Genomic DNA, 14,958 nt, shown 5'->3' with positions numbered 1-14,958 from the left:
CTAGAGATTTAAAGTGTAGAAATGTCACGTGTTAAGTGTATCAATATTCTTCGTATTTAAAGCCCAACTATTAGGTTCATCTTTAAACGTGACAAGATAACCTAGAGCTGCCCTGGAGCTTTTAGAGATTTTTGTACACACTAGCAAAGAAAAACAGTACCTTCTTTGTTTTTCCACCTTTAAGCTGTTTCCTGTGGTGTACCAGCTATTCCAGAAAACGGAGGCTTTGATGGCTCAGCATTTACCTATGGCAGTAAAGTAACATATCAGTAAGTGCGTAAGATTAAAACTACATTGTAGGGGGCACCTGGGTGGCTCAATCAGTTGAGTGTCCGACTTCGGCCCAGGTCTTGATCTTGCAGTTCATGAGTTCGAGCCCTGTGTCAGACTCTGTGCTGACAGCTCAGAGCCTGGAGCCTGCTTCAGATTCTGTGTCATCTCCTCTCTGCCCCTCCTGTGCGTATGCTCTGTCTCTCTGTCTCTCTCAAAACGAAATAAACACTAAAAAATTTTGTTTAAACTACATTGTATACATTGTTGATGACATGCTGGCTGCGATATAGTGCTGAAAGAAAGGGAGAAAAAGAATCCCAGAGGATGTTTTTGAATTAATATGGAATTAATTTCATTATGTCTAGTATAAAGAAATCTAATTTAATAACCTAATGGGTAGTCCTATCTAGAACCCTTAAATCCCTTGACCAGTCACCTATTCTTGTCCCCAGCATCTCCTTGAGGTGTTCTGAGAATGGATGTCATAGAGGAAGGCCATGTAAGCTGATGAATATTCTTGGTTATAAGCTGGAGTTTTGTCTCCAGACCCAATATCTCAGGCACTTGTGCTAAACCAGACCATTCTCAAATTAGGAATTGTCTGTTTGCAGCTACTACTCCATGGCACAAACTGGAGGCAAGCCAAATTCTTTATTTTTCTACTTATCACTCAGCAGGGTCCCTGGGGGAAGATGTACAATATTCAACCTTAAAAAAAAAATAATTTCAAAGCATTATTTCAGTAGGGAAAAAAAAAGAACTCCTCCAATAAATTGTGAAGTGTAAATCCTCAATATTTTGAAAGGTTCTGGTGCTCATAAGATGATGCAAAATAAAGCAAAGTATATTCAGTAATTTTCCTTTATCTTCTTCAGGTGTAATAAAGGATATACTCTGGATGGTGCTAGAGAATCATCCTGTCTTGCTAGCGGTTCTTGGAGTCATTCTCTTCCTGTGTGTGAACTGGTCAAGTGTTCTAGCCCCGAAAACATAAATAATGGGAAATATATTTTGAGCGGGCTTACCTACCTTTCTACTGCGTCATATTCGTGTGAGAGTGGATACAGGTAACGTCCGCAGACACCAGCCAAGCTGCCTATAATACCCTGTTACTCGTTATTCACTCAGTAGATTTCATTTGTATATGACTAGCTGACTCTAAATACAAATTTCTAAATGTAAAAGATCGCCTCAAATTTGTATGCTTCCTGAAGACTAGTTTGTAGTGCTAGGAATGCCTAGAAAAATATTCCACCTAACTTTGACTCTGGGAGCTCTAGGTCAGTTACTATAAGCATTCAGTCATTAAACATAAAAGCAAGCATTTGCAAAGCAAAACACAATATCTGGATTTTAGGGGAGTGGGTGGTAAATAACTTACCACGCTTATACGCAACATTGCATGGAATGTTCCAAAAAACATGTCAAGGTAAGGGCCCGGGTTCTTAATACTGTAAGAGGTTGATTTGATTAATGGTGTGTGAGGGGATGTATGTGCGTATGTTCAAACAGAAGGGACAATAGAGAGAGGTTGTAGTCATAAACTTGGCCAACAGGATCTGAAGTGAAACATATCCAGTGAACAGAAAGTAGAAGGATACAGACAGTCAGAATCAGGTTGGCAAGCAAAGGTGGGTAAGCCACGCCCTTGGGATGTAAGGTTTGTAAATCAAAGGAAGACCAGAGGTCAGAGTCATGAGCAACGCACGTTCAGGTGCCCAGGCTCATGCCCTTTGACTTCAGTTACCTTGACTTCCTGAGTGTCTGCCTCAGTTACTGCTGGATCCCAACCAGCCCATTAACCCCTTCTCATCCCGGTAACCTATTTGTGAGGTCTGGAGTGCCCTACGCCACCACCAGTGAGCACATTTTATTTTGCAGCGAGACCCTAAGCTCATTCATTATTATAAACACCCTGGAGCCTGCTCGGGTTTCCCCTGCTTTTATGTAATCCTCTCCATAGCAGTGAATAATAGCCAATGAAAGAGGTGGCATCATTCTTTCCTGTAGCTTACAGGGCCCTTCTGTCATTGAATGCTCGGCATCAGGCAGCTGGGACAGAGCGCCACCTACCTGCCATCTTGTCGTCTGTGGAGAGCCGCCGGCAATCAAAGATGCTGTCATCACTGGGAGCAACTTCACTTTTGGGAACACTGTCACTTACACTTGCAAAGAAGGGTGAGTAACCCTATGAGGGAAAGAAACATTGGGAGCCTCGAGGGAGCGGACGCACCCCCAACTGTGGAGATGGGCTCCATTGGACACTAAATTAAATTTCTTGGCAGCCAAAGCCACAGAGAGTTTTATGCTCTTGTTTTTCCTGACAGCAGAAAGGGAGCATATTCTCCTGTGGGAACAGTGTTTTCCTGGAATTAGAGTAATTTATCAAATTAGGCCTTGAATAATGGATATTGGGCAGTGCAGTGGAAAATATCTTTACACCTTTCTTAGAGATGAGAAAAACACATTTAAATAGGCAGTTGCATATTTATCTTCTGCAAACCTGAAGGCAAGACTTTAAGTCACAACATAAAGGTGACATGTCCACAGGGACAAAAGATAATAAAGTTCAGGTTTTTATATTTTTAATGATCTCGTTTCATTCAGAGATAAATTTTGAAAAACGAGGAAGCAGGTTACAAAGAGCTTTCACACTCACTGTTTCATATGATCCTCCAAAAACTGTGGAAGTGCAGAGAAAGGGGGGGCTCACTCTGGGAGGGTGGTCTGCTTAAGATCTCAGGCAGGCAACAAGCAAGTGAAGGAGAATCCCGGCTCCTCTGACATGCATTTCATTGCTTGCTTCCCCCCTTACTTCTTCAAGAAATATTTTCACCATTAATAGTGCTTTCACGCTCCAGATTTACAGCAGGTGTTTTTCACACAGTTGGAAGCAGCAACAGCAGAAGAGTTGCTGCTTTCTGGATTTGCATCTCAGCTCTGTCATTCACTGTGTGGCTTTGGGGAAAAGCTCTGGGCTTCAATTGTCCTACATAAAAATAATCTCATTAAAGTCTCACACTTCTTATGGATACTGTGAGGAATAAAATGGTATCATGCCTAGCCTAAGCAGAAAAAACAAAAAACAAAAAAGGGTCACCTGGATGGTTCAGCTGGTTAGGCATCCGACTTGGGCTCAGGTCATGATCTGTCTGTGGGTTCGAGCCCCATGTCAGGCTCTGTGCTGACAGCTCAGAACCTGGAGCCTGCTTCAGATTCTGTGTCTGCCTCTCTCTGCCCTTCCCCTGCTCACACTCTGTCTCTCTCAAAATAAAAAATAAACATTAAAAATTTTTCAATTAAAAGAAAAAAAGAAAAAAAAACTTAATTCAACAAACCTTGCCATTATTATGACTGGAGCACAAATGACAGTGAAGTTTCTATTCTACCATAGAAGCTGAAGTTCATTTCACCTGGGTTGAAGACAGTCCCGAGAATACAGGACTGCCAGCAGGTGGCGACAATTTTTTTTTTTGCAAAAAGCTCCTGAGAGTCAAACACTTGAATAGCCGATTGAGATCCCAAACCTGGACACCTTCTTAAGTAAAAAATATATTTTCTTTTTTTCTTTTCTTTTTTTTTTCAATATATGAAATTTATTGTCAAATTGGTTTCCATACAACACCCAGTGCTCATCCCAAAAGGTGCCCTCCTCAATACCCATCACCCACCCTCCCCTCCCTCCCATCCCCCATCAACCCTCAGTTTGTTCTCAGTTTTTAACAGTCTCTTATGCTTTGGCTCTCTCCCACTCTAACCTCTTTTTTTTTTTCCTTCCCCTCCCCCATGGGTTTCTGTTAAGTTTCTCAGGATCCACATAAGAGTGAAAACATATGGTATCTGTCTTTCTCTGTATGGCTTATTTCACTTAGCATCACACTCTCCAGTTCCATCCACGTTGCTACAAAGGGCCATATTTCGTTCTTTCTCATTGCCCTGTAGTACTCCATTGTGTATATAAACCACAATTTCTTTATCCATTCATCAGTTGATGGACATTTAGGCTCTTTCCACAATTTGGCTATTGTTGAGAGTGCTGCTATGAACATTGGGGTACAAGTGCCCCTATGCATCAGTACTCCTGTATCCCTTGGGTAAATTCCTAGCAGTGCTATTGCTGGGTCATAGGGTAGGTCTATTTTTAACTTTCTGAGGAACCTCCACACTGCTTTCCAGAGCGGCTGCACCAATTTGCATTCCCACCAACAGTGCAAGAGGGTTCCTGTTTCTCCACATCCTCGCCAGCATCTATAGTCTCCTGATTTGTTCATTTTGGCCACTCTGACTGGCGTGAGGTGATATCTGAGTGTGGTTTTGATTTGTATTTCCCTGATGAGGAGCAACGTTGAACATCTTTTCATGTGCCTGTTGGCCATTCGGATGTCTTCTTTAGAGAAGTGTCTATTCATGTTTTCTGCCCATTTCTTCACTGGGTTATTTGTTTTTCGGGTGTGGAGTTTGGTGAACTCTTTATAGATTTTGGATACTAGCCCTTTGTCCGATATGTCATTTGCAAATATCTTTTCCCATTCCGTTGGTTGCCTTTTAGTTTTGTTGGTGGTTTCCTTTGCTGTGCAGAAGCTTTTTATCTTCAAAAAATATATTTTAAAAAATTACCCAAAAATAGGGATGCCTGGGTGGCTCACTCAGTTAAGCACCAGACTTTAGCTCAGGTCATGATCTCACAGTTCGTGGGTTTGAGCCCTACATTGGGCTCTGTGCTGACAGCTCAGAGCCTGGAGACTGCTTTGAATTCTGCCTCTCTCTCTCTGTCTCTCTCTGTCTCTCTTTCTCTCTCTCTGCCCCTCCTCCATTCACGCTCTGTCTCTGTCTCTCTAAAAAATAATAAATAAACATCAAAAAAAATTTAATTACCCAAAGGTAAATGGTAGTAATTACTGTATTTCTTCCCAGAATTTTGTCTACAAATATTTTTACATATTAAAGATCACTCTGTAGATGCAAATTAACATTTTTCTTCTTTTCTTTACGAATAATTCACCTAAAATATGTCACAAGAGTTCTGAGTCTGCCTAATGTTAAGTCTATATATTATACAAAAGGATTTTATTAAAAGTACTCTAGGCAGTAATAAAAATTACAACAAATCCACACATTCATAGAGGGTTTACATTCCTCAGAGGACTTTCACATGAATTATCTCATGTGCCCCCTTCTACAACAATGAAAGTTTGGCAGAATAAATAGTATTCCAGCTTTATAGTTAAAACATGAAGGTATTGGGCCACATTATCTTACATATTCCTCCTGGTTTAGGCAAGTGGACGCTCTGTGGGAGGTTTCATCCCATTGAAAAGATGGAAACCGAATCTACCCACCTAAAGCACATAGCTGTTAGAAGGCCTGAGAACAGTTTTAAGAAAGTGCTTTAAACATGCATGAAGTGCGATGTGTAAAAATGGCTGTTTTATTTTCTCTGTCACCATTATTGCTGTATACAGTGATAACATTTTAATAATTTAGGGGGCAACTATCTTAAATAGTTAATCAAATTAATAGAAAGTACCCGCAGTCACACATCACTGCCCATCTACATTTTGTTCTAAATGAAAAACATCAAAAACTATTAAGAGATAGCTTTCATTTTTTTTCTGAAAGCAAAAGTTTAGGCGAGAGGAAGAACATTGATGCCCCTTTGCATACCCTCCCTCCTCTTTGGGATGCCACAGGGAGGGCCAGATAGAAAGAAAGCCTTTGTACTCCTCTTTTGTCTGGCCAAATGGCCAATGAGACATTTGAAATATACAGAAAACCACAAAAAGTCATTAATCTGTATTTAAAGTTACTGGGCATCCATTCTTGAGAGACAAGTACATATTAATTTTTTTGCCATAGTTATAATAGCTTTCTTTTCATGAAAGAAATACAGTATGAAGTAAAAATAATACAGTAAAGTACCTCAAACGTAACGAGAAGCCGTCCTCATCACTTTCCCATTCTCCCCGAAGTAACAAATGTTCATTTTCCCCTTATTCCATATGTATGTCTCCATAAACAATGTTCTATTGATTTATGTCTTTCAATTTCTGAATATGACTCTTAGTACTCTTAAGTGTCTTTTTGAAGCTTGAGTTTTGCTTACCACGTGTTTTACACTCTTCTCTATTGATACGTGTAAATTAACAGAATTCATCTTGACTACTATAAGGTATTCCCTTGGAAGAATGAACTATCTGTAGGTCACCCATTTCTCTACTGGTAGAAGGTTAATTTGTTTCCACTTTATTTGCTGATGTAACCATTCTGAAGTAAATATCAGATGCACCTGTTTCTTGGTACATATGAGTGAGACTGTTTCTGGCTCAGACACCAAGAATTAGTGTTGTGTCATGAAATATGCATATTTTAAACCTTAGGAGATATTATTTGATATCTATCAGTTGTTTACTTTATATTTGTGTGTGTGTGTGTGTGTGTGTGTGTGTGTGTGTTTGTCAAATTTAAGGAATCATCCCCACCCTGAGGTCATACTGAATATCTTTGCCTTTCTTCTGAACAACTCAAAGATCTTGGAAAGCATGAATAACTTCTGACGCCCCTCTCATCTTAAACGTCCCATCACTATATTTTATTTCCCTTTTTTTACAACTTTCCAAATTAGTAATTTTTTAATATAGTCAGCGCTTATTTAGGTTTACTCACATTTATTAATCTCTTCATCACCATTGCTCTTTGCATCCCATTCCTTAATTCTGGGTTTAATATTTCCACTTCCTAAAGTATATCCTTTGTTTTTTTTTTTTTTTCACCAAACGTATGTTCTACAATCTTTGTCTAAAAATAATAGTACTTTACCTTTGCTCTTGAATTACAGTTTAGCTGGGTATACGAGTCTACACTAATAGTTTTCTTCCTAAGACATTTTTGAAAATATTATTCCATTGCCTTATGGCTGCTAATGTTGCTATTGAGGATTCCATCATCAGTCTGCTTGGGGTTCTTAACCAGAGGCAGTGTTGCCCACCAGGAACATTTGGCAACGTCTGGAGACTTTTTTTGGTTGTCACAGTTGAGGGGAAGGTGCTCCTAGCTCTCATGGATAGAGTCTAGGGATGCTGCTAAACAGCCTATAATGCATAGACCAGCAGCCCACAACCCAGAAGTGTCCAGCCCAAAATGTCAGTAGTGCGGAGATCGAGAAATTCTGAATGAATTGTTGTTCCACTATAAGTAATATCTTTCCCCTTTGGCTTTTTTATTTTTAATATGTCTTTGTTGTTTTAGTATTTCCTTATGATATGACTAAAAATGTGTTATATTGTCATTCATCTTGTTCAGGACTCATTGTACTTCTTACCTCTGAAAATTCACATCTTTCACCAATTTTGGAATATTCTCAGCTATCTTAACTTCAAATATTCCCTCCTCTTCACTTTCGCTTTGCTCTGTTTCTTTAAGCCTTATGTATTGGACCTTTCCTTTCTCTCTCCGTGTTTATTAGTCTGTCACATTTTCCATCTGTTTATAAACTTGGGCTGCAATTTGGGTAATTTTCTCACATATATCATCTAGTTTACAGTTTCTACTATCTGTAATCTGCTTTTAAATGAGTCCATCAATTTTTTTAAAAATGTACTTTATATATTCTTGCTTCTAGAATTTATATTTGTTTATTTTTCAAATATTTCTTTTTGAATAACTTTTTAATATCTTTTCTTTTTAAATATCTTTTCCTTTTTTGAAAGGATTTTGTGTCTTTTTTATTATTATTTCAACACACTTATTTCATATAATTTTTTAATGTTAGAACTTTTTTTACTGTCTCAATTTGTTGGTACTCTAATCTCGCTGTTCTGCCTGCTGACTGATTCATGATGAAAAACATGATCATGTATGTTTTGTAATTTCATATTGTGTCCTTAGAGTAAGCAAAACTTGTTTTCTCCATGACAATCCCTTATGGTTTAAGTATGTGGATTATTTTTTCTATCAGGAACCCAGGGGATATCACCAGATAAGAACCCAATTTTACCTTAATTTACAAATTTGAAGGCTTTCCGTATAAAGTAAATAGTATAAATTCTAACATCAAATCCACGTGAGATGAGACCCAGGGACTACTACCTTAGCAGGGACTTTTTCTTTACCCACCCAGGGCCCCAACAAATACAGAGATCTCACTTTTCCTCTCACTGGGCCTCTAGGTGGAATTTTTCTAGTGAATGTCCTTTCAATGAATGTCCTTGTAGGACAAAGATCCATGTCCGATACTTGGCTGCTCCCCTGTTTCAACTCCAAAGTTATATTTCCTACCACCTCTTCTTCCCTTCCCTGCCCAATCCATGGCAATTGCAGCATCCAGTCACAGGCTTACTTCTCTGTTAATTCCCTCCTTATTTCTGGCATGTGCATAATAACTTTTGTTATATTCCATCAAATATGGTAGAGGGAAGGTTTCAGACTGTGGCATGGCCAGAAGTAGAAGTTCTGTCTGTCCATTCCTTTTGTGTTTCTTCCCCCAAGGAATTGATTGGCATAGGCCAGCATGCACTGTGTCTTCCAGGATGGCATCACTGTGTGCAAGTGATGGCTTTTGTGCGATGGGCCTGTTTGGCGGTCTCTTTCTGCTTCCCAAGATACTGTTGGCTTGATATGAGGATTAGAGCCTCTTTCTTTCTCCAGCTGCTTCAACTCCCACTGCCCTGCACACAGGGCACCCAGGCCTGCTTAGTGAGCCACCCAGGCCTGCTTAGTGAGTCCACATACACACATTCTTGCTTCAGTCTCAGCGTTGTTTCTTCTCATATTGACGTTGTCCTTTGTACAGACCTTTCCTTGAAATAAGGGGGAGTGAACCGCTCTCAACTCTAGATGGAAGAGCCGATACTTTAGGAGACAGGAGTGGTAAGATGAGTGTCAGGGAAAGAAAGAAGCAAGAAGTGGATTTCTGCCTCCTGCCCTAAAATTGGTCTTTAAAATTCACCTTTTATCAAAATACTGGGCTGGAAGTGTTCAGCTGTCTGCCCAAGTTAATAAAATGGTAACTTGTCTCTCATTTTCCTTTTCATCCTTATGTGTCTGTTCTTTTGATAAGAAGCTCAGAGGGAAAGAAGAGTCATTGATATCCTAAAATCCTAATAGAATGTTTCCCTTTGGCTCGTCTTTAATTATATAGATTTTTAAATTCAATTACTGACTATACTAAGATAAAAATTTTGATCATTTTTAATTGAAAACAGAATTAACTGCTGATGGAAATTTATACTTTCTATCGTTCTTATTAAATTGCGGCTCTTTACATATCTATGCTGCTATTTTAAGGCTCTTTTAAGGTTCTTCTTTTAAAAAGAGAAGAGCTAATAATCCACTGGGGAGCTCTCTCATAAAGCTTCACACATGCTCCCTTAGTAGGCTTCCACTCAGTGTGTGAATCAAATCACTGAAAATTGCATCTGAAGACTACTCTGCCCATTTTCAAAGAATTTTTCAACATTATTCCAGAAAGATGCTAATGAATTACAGCAAATGCATCCTGGAGTATTCCCTTCTATGACATCACTGTAATACCAGTGGGTCATTTTTCCTTGGAATTACAGAGTAAAACAATTTGTTATATAATACATAGGCCCTGATTTTTTTTTTTTTTAATTTTTTTTTTCAACGTTTTTTATTTATTTTTGGGACAGAGAGAGACAGAGCATGAACGGGGGAGGGGCAGAGAGAGAGGGAGACACAGAATCGGAAACAGGCTCCAGGCTCCGAGCCATCAGCCTAGAGCCTGACGCGGGGCTCGAACTCACAGACCGCGAGATCGTGACCTGGCTGAAGTCGGACGCTTAACCGACTGCGCCACCGAGGCGCCCCGTATAGGCCCTGATTTTTAAATGAGGGTCTGTAATAGTGTCCCCAGTGTCTCTTGAATGAGAATACAATATGTCACAGAATATTAAATATTCCAGCACTTGAGATTTGTGCCAATTCCAATTTTCCTGCTTTGCTGGCCAAAATAGGGTGTGTGTCATCATCTGTACAAAACTGTTTGTTTTTTAAATGATTCTTTTAAGCAAATGAGCAGGTGAAATATGTTCCCCAGAAATCATAACACACCTTCAGACTCCAAACATAAGGAAGTAATGCAGCAGTCGGATCAGAGACCAATTATAATTCAATCTATAGCCAATAGTTAACAACTCCTATTTTCTTTTGTCATTTGGAAAATATATCCTTCTTTAGCATCTTGAAAGACTACCTGACATATTTTGAAGATCATCTTTTTGTTTTTATTTTGTTTTCAAAGAGAGGGTGCGTGTGAGCAGTGGAGGGGCGGAGGGAGAGGGAGAGAGAATCTCAAGCAAGCTTCATGCTGTCAGCGCACAGCCCCATGCAGGGCTCAGTCTCACGACTGTGAGATCATGACTTCAGCTCAAATCAAGAGTCAGACACTTAACTGACTGAGCCACCCAGGTGCCCCGGAAGAGTTTGTTTTGTTTTTTTTTTTTTTAATAAACCTCAATCCCCATCTTTATTGAATATTTTATCTGGTCTCAAGTACCAGCTTTGGTTTCACTTCTTGAAACTACTCAGTATAAATTTTTTCACACCTTCGAGTATTCATAGCTTGGTCCTGAGGTTCTCCTGCAAAGGGATCATTAGAGCTAATGGGGAGGCTTCAGGAAAAGATCCCAGCCCTTCACACATCTCCTGACTGAGAAAGGATCCCTTACTCTGGTGCCGAGAGACAGACATTTCAGCCAACTCAGCCTCCAGTCTGCACTTGTTCCTCTTAAATGGATGTGATTACAAGCCTGTTCCTCTCAGAGTCACTCTCTGAGCCTATTTTGTAGGTCTGCAGTCCATTTTCAATCTTGGTACCCAAAGCCATAATGCACACTGACACGTGCAAATTAGAACATAACAGAGATAAAAATGCCAAATCGAGAGGCTGACACATACCTACAAAGATAAAAATTTATTTCATTTCTCTTCTCTTTCTAAATAAATGCGCTTCTAGAAATCAGTCATCCTTTAAGGATGTCACCATTGACTCATTCAACTTACATTCAGTGAAACACTAAAGACTCATATTGGCCGTCATCAAGCCGGCCATTTATGCAGGTTTACTTTACTGTGTATGTGCAGGACCTTTGCCTCTTATCTTTGTTAAGTCTTACACTTGTAATTAGAAACATTAGTAGAACTGGACTATAAAAATCCTTATCCCCCACCCTACTGTTATGTGTTTCTTGGAAACTGATGCACCATAGGGACTGAGGACAGAGTTTGATGGCATTCACAAGATATGAAACTCCCAACTTGCTTATTTCTATGAATCAGTGCTCTTTGGGTCATCCAGATAATACACCACTTCAGTATTTTTCTGCTCTAGCAACATTTTGTCTGCCAAAACCTGAGTATCCTTGGAAAAGACACTGTCAAAAACCATATCCTGTTCACTTGCACCTGCCACAACACACAAGATCCTAGTGATCCCCACTTCCTTCTTCAGGTGTTCATATGCCATTCCTAACTATTTGTAAGTTTCCAGAATGCCCCACCCATACCATACTCCTAACCCTTTGTTCATGTTACTTTTCAGCCTTGAGTGACTCCTTTTCTGCTCGTCTTCTCTGATGATTCCTCTCAAAAGCCATTTCAATAGGGAAGGCTTTCCTCCTCTTTCCATTCTTCAGGTAGAATCAATCGTTTCTCCTTTAAGCAACTTCTCTAGGTGTGAAGGGGCCTACAGTACGCCAGGCAGTGGATGGGGTAAGGAATACAGGATGGACACAGATGCATAAAACAAGCAAATGCATTAGCTTTGCATTGTGTACTAAGGAAGTGACTCTAGCGCATAGCATGGTCCTTAAGAATTCTTTAATGAAGGACTAAATGCTGATTGAGAGTAATAAAGAAAAGCTAAGATCTTAGGTCAGAGAAAGAGATATTGTAGGTTCCAGGAAATTATGGGTAGTGTTGAAAATGCATTGTTTAAATTCATTTATTCATCATATATTTCTTTGGTGGTAATCTTCCACTACTTTACAGAAGAGCTTTGCTGTGATTTTTCGTTAGGGAGGAGTCGTTGGTGGAGATTTTCCTGAAGATCAGGGGTCAGAGGCCTTACAAAGTGCTGCCAAACTGCTACACACAATTTTTTGTATCCTTAAGAGGCTTCGAAGAATAAGGAACGTTCTGGAGGCAGATGCTTCTGCCTCAGAGTAGCTGGTCCCATGAAATAAAGGAAGCATTTTATAGATGGCACAGTGGATCCTAATAAATCAGGGATGTCTCAGGTGACGTCTGTGAACTTCTGCCAATCAACTGATGCTAGGAGCATCAAGGGACCCATGAAAATAATGATGCACGGTTCAAAGTGCACAAAGGATGTAAATTGTGCTATGAAAATACAAAACTTCAGGAGCCTCTACAAATGGAATTTCTACTCAGAGCACATTCAACATAGAAACAGTGAAATCTGGGCACTCAAACCTGGGATAATGGATTTTTTTAAAACGTTATGCCTTTACATATTGTCTTTGGATACTTTCCTGTATCCTTCTAGACAGAAGCCATCTGAAAACTTACTAAGTTTGATTTCTAATAGAAAGAGCAGAGCTTATCGATCGCCATGAACTGTAGCAGACCCTGCGCTTAGTTGTTAGGGATGTCTATGAGTGTTTCCAGACCATTTCTGTCCACAGCATGATATATGGCCGTAAGCAAGGTGGATGCTCACATCTCTGCTGATGCTGTGCCTTTTTCTCCTTGATCCTTGTTTCCTACAGATTTCATGAATCTTGACAGCGAGGGCGAAGGGATTCAAAGCTCTCTATCATAGCAGATCCCTCATAAAACTAAAAGGGACCTCAGGGGAAATGTTTGCTAACTAATGACTTGAGAATCTCTGCTGAAGGGTGGGTCAAATAATTTGTACTAGTGACACTGCAATGCAGTTTCCACGGGACACCTGCAAATTGTGATCTGCCTCATTTTAAAAAGAAAAAGGAAGGGAAACAGAACAATGTCATGGAAAAGGTATAAGTGTTAGAATCTAGTAAATCAAAGGCAGATTTTTAACTCTGCTACTTGCGGCTGTGTGACTCCAGACAGGTTCTTTCAACCTGTGGAACCACCATTAACTCATCTGTAAAATGAAGAAATTTGTATGTCTAAAAAGGATTATGTTAATTGCCAAATTATTTTAGTCCTTTTATCCTTCATTAGTAGCAAAATGACGGACTGATCAGGTGTTAGATGTTCCTTTATATTATTTATTTATTTATTTTTGAGGCGGGGGTGTACAGAAGGAGAGGGAGAAAGAGAATCCCAAGCGGGCTCTGCACTGTCAGTGCAGAGCCTGACATGGGGCTTGATCCCAGAAACTGTGAACTCATGACCTGAGCTGAAATCAGGAGTCGGACACTCAACTGACTGAGCCACCCGGGTGCCCCAGACATTCCTTTAAAACTCTGTATCTTTCTCTTCAAAAGAAAGAATCAAGATCAGGACGACTCCAGGGGTGCCTGTGTGGCTCAGTTGGTTAAGGGTCTGACTTGAGCTCAGGTCATGATCTCACAGGCTCTGTGCTGACGGCTCGGAGCCTGGAACCTGCTTTAGATTCTGTGTCTCCCTCTCTCTCTGCCCCCTCCCCCACTCATGCTCTCTCTTTCTCTGTCTCTCAAAAATGAATAAACATTAAGAAAATTTTTTAAAAAATAAGGATGACTCCATTATAATTATTCTAATACTGTGTATCATGATACTGTGTTCCACTTTGTTGAGAGAGCCCTTGAGAATAATTTAAGGTTTTGCAAATCATTAATCTGTCATCATCTATGGGAAAATATGTTAAAGGCAGAAAGAAAGACTGAGAGTTATTAAGCAAAGTTGATTCATACTGGTTGAATAGCAGAGCCGTATGTGGAACACAGCTCCAAACGCTAACGCTTGGTTGGTTGAGGGTTTAGGAAACATTGCGGACTGAAATTATAATTGCTGCTTTAAATATCATTGAATATGAGTAAATGCATGAATTATGTGTGGGCCACATATGGTTCATTAGAGTTTTTGTTTCAAAGACTAGTGATAAAATCGACCAACTAAAACCATATGTAGACAGATGATGTTCTAAATTTAAACTGAGTTATTCTTATTTTTAAAGAAATGTGCAACAATTTTTAGAGTTTTTTAAATAGCCAAAATTGTAAGTCCACTTCCCTTACTTAAACAAGCATTAATATTAATATGAAGATATATTTCTATATCTTAAAGGAGCATCATTTGATCAGTAAGCTCAATATTCAAGCAGTAAATATTATTTTTTGTCTTTCCAAGTTTTTATTTAAATTCCAGTTAGTTAACATACATAATGTGTAAGTTTAGTTTCAGGTGTAGAATTTAGTGATTTGACATTTAATGTACAACACCCAGTGCTTATCACAACAAGTGCCCTCCTTAATCCCCATCACCTATTTCATCCATCCCCCTGCTCACCTACCCTCTGGTAACCAGCAGTTTGTGCTCTATAGTTAAAAGTCTTGTCTCTTGGTTTTCCTCTCTTTTTTTCTCCCCATGTTCATTTGTTTAGTTTCTTAAATTCCATGTATGAGTGAAATCATATGGTATTTGTTTTTCTCTGACTTATTTCACTTAACAGAATACACTCTAGTTCCATCCACGTCATTGCAAATGGTAAGATTTTATTTTTAAGGCTGAGTAATATTC

The 14,958-nt window shown here is 39.4% G+C and overlaps 1 protein-coding gene across 2 annotated transcripts in view; it reads left to right on the top strand.

The window, feature by feature from the left end:
• The window catches only part of SVEP1 (sushi, von Willebrand factor type A, EGF and pentraxin domain containing 1), a 205,318-nt gene that overhangs the window by 137,508 nt on the left and 52,852 nt on the right, over positions 1-14,958 (top strand). For both annotated transcript variants that reach the window (XM_078436599.2, XM_078436598.2), the window contains exons 34-36: positions 185-269; positions 1,149-1,340; positions 2,284-2,451. In XM_078436599.2, the coding sequence (XP_078292725.2) occupies positions 185-269; positions 1,149-1,340; positions 2,284-2,451 (445 nt within the window). The remainder of the gene's footprint in view (positions 1-184; positions 270-1,148; positions 1,341-2,283; positions 2,452-14,958) is intronic.

This window comes from Panthera onca, chromosome D4, assembly GCF_046562875.1.
Source record: "Panthera onca isolate mPanOnc1 chromosome D4, mPanOnc1 haplotype 2, whole genome shotgun sequence".
Lineage (NCBI taxonomy): Eukaryota > Metazoa > Chordata > Mammalia > Carnivora > Felidae > Panthera > Panthera onca.
Note: the sequence above shows the minus strand (reverse complement) of the source record. Positions and strands in the feature narration are given on the sequence as shown.